This window comes from Suricata suricatta, chromosome 16, assembly GCF_006229205.1.
Source record: "Suricata suricatta isolate VVHF042 chromosome 16, meerkat_22Aug2017_6uvM2_HiC, whole genome shotgun sequence".
Lineage (NCBI taxonomy): Eukaryota > Metazoa > Chordata > Mammalia > Carnivora > Herpestidae > Suricata > Suricata suricatta.
The window spans coordinates 48,516,579-48,522,368 of NC_043715.1; the positions used below are offsets into that span (position 1 = coordinate 48,516,579).

General features: G+C 59.0%; 2 protein-coding genes across 3 annotated transcripts in view; one reads left to right on the forward strand and one right to left on the reverse strand.

Moving 5' to 3' along the window:
- Positions 1-4,488, reverse strand: part of TRAPPC6A (trafficking protein particle complex 6A) — a 9,168-nt gene extending 4,680 nt beyond the window's left edge. For both annotated transcript variants that reach the window (XM_029925355.1, XM_029925354.1), the window contains exon 1: positions 4,387-4,488. In XM_029925355.1, coding sequence (XP_029781215.1) covers positions 4,387-4,470 — 84 coding nt within the window. In that variant the 5' untranslated portion in view covers positions 4,471-4,488. The remainder of the gene's footprint in view (positions 1-4,386) is intronic.
- A 296-nt stretch (positions 4,489-4,784) lies between these two features.
- The window catches only part of BLOC1S3 (biogenesis of lysosomal organelles complex 1 subunit 3), a 7,476-nt gene continuing 6,470 nt past the window's right edge, over positions 4,785-5,790 (forward strand). Inside the window, exons 1-2 of the mRNA XM_029924313.1 lie at positions 4,785-5,044; positions 5,524-5,787. Of these exons, the coding sequence (XP_029780173.1) occupies positions 5,533-5,787 (255 nt within the window). The 5' untranslated portion in view covers positions 4,785-5,044; positions 5,524-5,532. The remainder of the gene's footprint in view (positions 5,045-5,523; positions 5,788-5,790) is intronic.

A 5,790-nucleotide genomic window follows, 5' to 3' on the forward strand; every position in this document is an offset into this window, starting at 1 on the left:
GGGGGGGGGAGGGGCAGCACCCAAGCCCAGGTCACAGCCAGGACAGTGGCCCTGAGAGGGGACAGCCAGAGAGTCAGCAGGGTCCTCAGCCAAGCCAGGGAGCTCCGGGGGGCGGGGGGGTGTCTGGAGAGGTTTCCACAAGTTCAGCCTTCCCCTCAGTGAACTTCAGACTGCCTGGGTTCAAGTCCTGCTCACCGACCTCGGGCAAGCTATCTGATGGGGTCTCAGTTTCCCCGTGTGCGAGACGGGACCGATGGCAGGCCCCACCTCACGGCACTGGCTCGTCCCCAGCTGTCGTTGCTGCTGGCGCCGCTGGAGTCAGGCAGGCAGCCCTGGCTAGGAGCCGATTACACATCTGCCGAACTGGAAAGGTTGGGTGGTGGGTGCAGGAACAACAGAAAAGGGAGGGGAGACGGGCGGTGGGAGGGCAGGGCCGAGGATGAGCAGGTGGCCGAGAAGAGAGGGCGGAGGAGGAAGAGAGGAGCCTCGCCTCCCTCCCCAGATCCTCACAGGGGCTCAGCGGGGATTAGGGGCTTATGATTCTTTTTCTTTTTAAGATTTATTTTTGAGAGAGAGCAGGGAAGGGGCAGAGAAAGAGAGGGGGACAGGGGAGCCAAAGCGAGCTCTGCTGTGACAGCAGAGAGCCTGACATGGGACCCACGCCCACGAATCTCGTGAGATGGTGACCTTGACCTTAGCCCTCCCTAGTCGGTTGCTTAACTGACTGAAACACCCAGGCGCCCCTGGGGGTTTGTCATTCTTAAGAAAGGCCAGGCGGGGACTCGATCCGCCCAGCCCAGAGCCAGGCCATCTCTGGGCTCCCCGCGCCCGCCTGCTATCTGACCAGCAGCCCACTGAGAGGACGTGACACATGCAGGAGCCGACGGGAGCCCCTTCGAGAAGGTGCTCACAGGGTCCCCCCAACGGCACGGGGACAGAGGGGAAGCTCTCAGAAATGGAAAGTATGGCAGCTAAAATACACATCTGTTAAGCAGGGAGCTGAAAAGCAGACCCGAGTGTGAGGCACGGATAAAGCCTCCCGGCTTATGCAAAACACATGAGGGAGAGAAAAAGGAGAGAAAAGCTGTAAGACACGTGGAAAGGCCCCAGAACGTTCTATGTTCATCCGGGGCCCGACGGGACCCGCCGGAACCACGTCAAAGAAGAATCAGAGACCACAGCCCAGAACGTGCTAGGCAAAAGGAAGACCCGAGTGTCCGAAGGACAAGGGCCACGGAGCTCCGAGGAAGACACTGGAAAAACAAGCACGCCAAGCCACCCCACCGCCCCCCACGCCCGCAGAACATCCTGGACTGAGGGGAGGGAGTTGGTGCCCTGCTCGTCCATGATCCCTGACGCTCACCACTCGGCAGATGGCCCTCAGTGCAGGCCCTGGTGCACTGCGCCCCCTCCAGGGCTCTGCCCCCAGGAACCCAAGCTCCTGCTGAGGGCAGGGGTCCATCTGGGAGCCGGTAGGCCCATCCCAGGTGCCCGGGCCAGCGTGGGCACCAGGTCTGGCCCAGCAGGATTGGTCCTGGGGGCTCCTGGGGGACTAAAGCTTCCTGGTGTGTGAGGCATTAACTCCTTTGCCCCAGGCTTCAAAGCTGCTGAGGTGGAAGAGACACAGGGACCTCTTCCTCCCCAAGTTTTTCCTGCTTTGATAACGAAGGCCCTTTGACCTCCCTGGCTGCCAGAAAAATCCATTCAACAGTCCCAGGTAACCACCATAAGCAGGCAGGCTGTGGGGAGTCCCGAAGCTCCTGGGCGCCTGTGTGCTGTGGGGACAGATGAAGCAGCCACCGTCCCTGTGCTCACGGAGCTGGGCGGCTGCTGGAAGGGACAGACCTGAAGCCACAGACAAGCCCTGGAGCCGGAAGCCGGGTCCTGCCTGTCCCTCTGATGATGGCTGCCGGGCACCCTGGGGAGAGCCCCCTCTGGCGCCTCAGTCCCTCCTCCGTAAAATGGGACGATAAGGTCCACCTTGCGAGGCGGTTCTGAGAATGAACGCCGACAAAATACTGCACTGGGGACACCACAAGTACCCGACAGGAGGCCTGCGTCTGGTTCAGAAGGGCACGTGTTGGTCCAGAGAGAAGGAACAGAAAGAGGAAGACGGAGGAGGGGAAGGGAAGAGGAAGGGGTGAAAAAACAGCCGTTCTCTTGACATGGCCCCTGAAAATGGGGCTCTCAGGCGGAGGGGATGTGGGGGAACCGCCACAGTCCCCCACTTCCCCAGGAGCTGTGGGGCAGGAGCCCGGCACGGGAATTCCTGGGGCAGCTGGGTCACTGGTGCGTTTATGTGCTTCGAAAGCCTGTGGTGAGCACCCCTGAGTGACCCCAATATTTCCCACACCTGCTTGACCACAGAAACCCATTAAGACACGCTGAGAAATGCGGGCCAGCACTCAGTTCACAGCGCAGGCTTCGGAGGTGGGAGGTGTGCTTATAACATTCCTCACTCGGCCACTTGGGAGCAAGCACTCCGTCCATCAAAGCCTCTTTCTTCATCCAGGAGGCCTACAAATCTGGGAGGATTGTGCTGACCTCTATGGGCTGTCAGGAGGATCAAATGAAACCAGGAGCGTGAAGCCCGGGAGTGCATGGTTCCTTTGTGGCAGGTGCTATCATCGGTCCGGATCCCCGGTGCCCAGCCCAGCCCTCCACAGCACGGGGTGGGGGGCAGCGTCCGCTTCCACAGGACCTACTGTGTGCCCAGGCTCCACCGTGTGGTGATCAATGCAGACCTGGTCCTAGCCTTCACTGCGCGCGGATGTGAATCAAAGGATCTTACAGACCTATGGTTCAGACACAGAGTGTGACAGGGCAGCCAAGGGCAGATGAGGGGGACTGCAGGATCGTTAACAAGGACACCTGGCTTCGACCCGGGCTCAGGGAAAGCCTCCCTGAGGCAGGGGCATTTGAGCCAAGATCTGACGGATTCATAGATGTGAATGCAGTGAAGATGTGACAGGTGAACTGAGCGGAAAGATGAGGGAAGAGGCTGGACTAGGGCAGGGAGGGGGAGATGGGACATATATTCAGGGAGAAGAATGGGCAGGGCCTGGTTGAGGGCTGGCGGTGAGAGAGGAAAGGCTGATGTCAGGGACACCTGGGTTTCCGGCTTGAAAGCCAGGATGGATGGGGGACACTGCAAATCCCCCTCCCCAACACGCAGGCCAGTGCACATTCCTCTCCCGTGCTCGCTCGCTCTCACAGCATGTCCTTAACGTATATATTCATGTGCCTTGTCTGTGCCCCCCCACCCCCCACTACAACATAAGCTCCAACGGGGCCAGGCGTTTTGTACAGTTCACCGAGTAATTCCCAGGGCCTGAGAGTTGTAAAATTTTAGATGAAGCCTGTGGAACGTGAACCCTAGAGAAAACTGTGTTGTGATTGTAAGCAACACTTTACTTAAGGCTCCTAAGCCAGTAAAAATGCTTTGCATATCGATGAACATCATATACCAACAATAATCATGAATAAAAGCAATCACAGCACTCATTTATCAAGCACCTAATCTCTCCCCCACCCTTTCTTCTTGGTAAAAGATTTTTATGACAGGAGCTCCCAAGTTCTGGGGGCTGATTAGGTGCTAGACATCATGCTAAAGGCTTTAAAGTCTGAGCTCATTTGCTCTTCCTAGGAACCAACTTCCAAAATGCCAAGCACGCTCCTACCTCCAGGCTTTGCACCTGTTGTTCCTTCTTCTGGAATGCTTCCCCCCCCCCCCCCCCCCCACCGCTCCCTTAACCACAGGGCTGGCTTCCTAGAGCCAGTTCCTCAGAAGGGCCTTCCTCCACAATCAACTACTCCATCCCTATTCTTTTCATGATTCTACGGAAGTTTCCTTTATCGCACTTCTCACTAGCTAGTGGCATATTTTTCTTCGGCTCCCCAACTAAGACGTTGTTTCACAAGGACAGGGAAACAGTGCTGGAATACAGTAGGTGCGTAATAAGTGTTGGACGAATATATGTCCCTCTCTGAGACCAAGGTTCTATTACGATGCCCATTTTACTAAGGAGGAAACTGAGGCACACAGGGATTGATTCCTACTTAGTGGAGCAGGTGGGATTCAACCCAGGCAGCAAATCCACAGTACGAATACTAGAATAGTAATTATTATAATTATTGCCCGCTGATGCTGTTAGGTCTTGAGCCAAGTTCTTTACCCGGAGCTTCTTCGCTCACTTCTGACAGTCACCCGCGAGGCGGGCCCTGCAGAGATCCCCACTTTACAGAGAAGGGAGCCAGCGCCCCGCGAGGCAGGGGCGGGGCCGGGGTTCCACCCGGGCCATTGAACCGCCCTCTGTGCTTCCCAGGACCTGGACCCGGCCTTCCCGTTCCGGCCCGCGCCTCCTCCCCTCCGGGCCCGGCGCTCACCCCAGGGCCAGGGTCATAGTGGTGAGACCACAGCTCCGCCACCATCTCCATGTGCAAAAACTCGAACAGCGCCGCGTCCGCCATGCGCCAGCCTAGCGCCCAACGACCGTTCAGCGCTTCGTCTTCTCATTGGCCGGGCCGGATAAGCCCCGCCTCCCTCTCCTAGGTGCGAGCCCGCCTACTCCCCCACCTCCCTGGGTGCTTCAGGCTAAACCCCGCCTTCCGGGCTCACATGGTGCGCGCGTGAACCTGGGACCCTTAAAGGGAGGACCTACTTTCATTGGCCACACGTGACAGCATCTCCGCCCTTCCTTTCATCCCCTGCCGGCTTCCGGGTTTTCCAGTATTTCCATTGGCCGAATCACGCGTTACAGGCGGCAAACCTCGTTTTTTCAAAATTTTTATTTGTCCACTCGCCGCGCAGCATAATCCGGAAGCGCCAGCCCAGCCGCTTTCCTATTGGTCTTACTTCTCACGTGACTTTACACCCACCCTCCGCTGGTTTGGAGGGTTTGCTTCCTGGTTGGTAGGCGAGAGGCCCACGTGTTTGGCCGCCGTGCCTGCCCTGTCTGCTCCCCTATTGGCTGGACTGCCTTGGTGAGGGCGGAGCTCTCCGCCTGCGGAGCGGATCCTGCAGACTCTGAGCTTCGGTAACCAGGTACGGTCTTCGGGTCAGTGCTCTCTCCCGCGTCCCCACTAGTGCACGCTCTCCCCCAAGTCCCGCTGGGCTGTCCTCCTCTCTGTGATCCTGGCGCTGGTCACTGAGCAGCTGAGCAGCCCGTGTGCTTCCGGATCTGACAGAGGCTCGGAGGACTGGTTGGAGGGTGTGGCTTCTAGGAGGCAAAATAGCAAAGAGCTCGTTTTAGGACTCCGGGAGCTCGGCCCTTAGAGCCTTCATCCATCTGGTCCTCGGTTTCCGTCAGGACACAAAGATGGTGGGGTACAGTAGCTCCCGTTGTATCTGGCAGCAGGGATGATGAGCCTGTTTACAGAAAAGGAAACTGAGGCCCAGGCAGGGGACCCAAATAGCCACAAATCGCCAAGCTAGTCAGTGAAGGGGTCGGCAGTCCAGAACCTGCACCCTTAAACCACCGCCAGGTGCCTCTCACGCGGTTCCTTCGCCCCTCTTCTCCCTAGTTCGGCCCCATGGCGTCCCAGGGTCGCCGTCGGAGGCCGCCGCGGAGGCCCGAGACGGTGGTGCCGGGGGAGGCGGCCGAGACGGATTCGGAGCTCTCTGCGTCCTCGTCGTCGGAGGAGGAGCTGTACCTGGGTCCCTCGGGCCCGACGCGCGGCCGCCCCACGGGACTGCGGGTGGCCGGGGAGGCCGCGGAGACCGACTCGGACTCGGAGCCGAAGGCCGCGCCGGGGGACCTGCCTCCGCTCGTGGTGCAGCGGGAGAGGGCC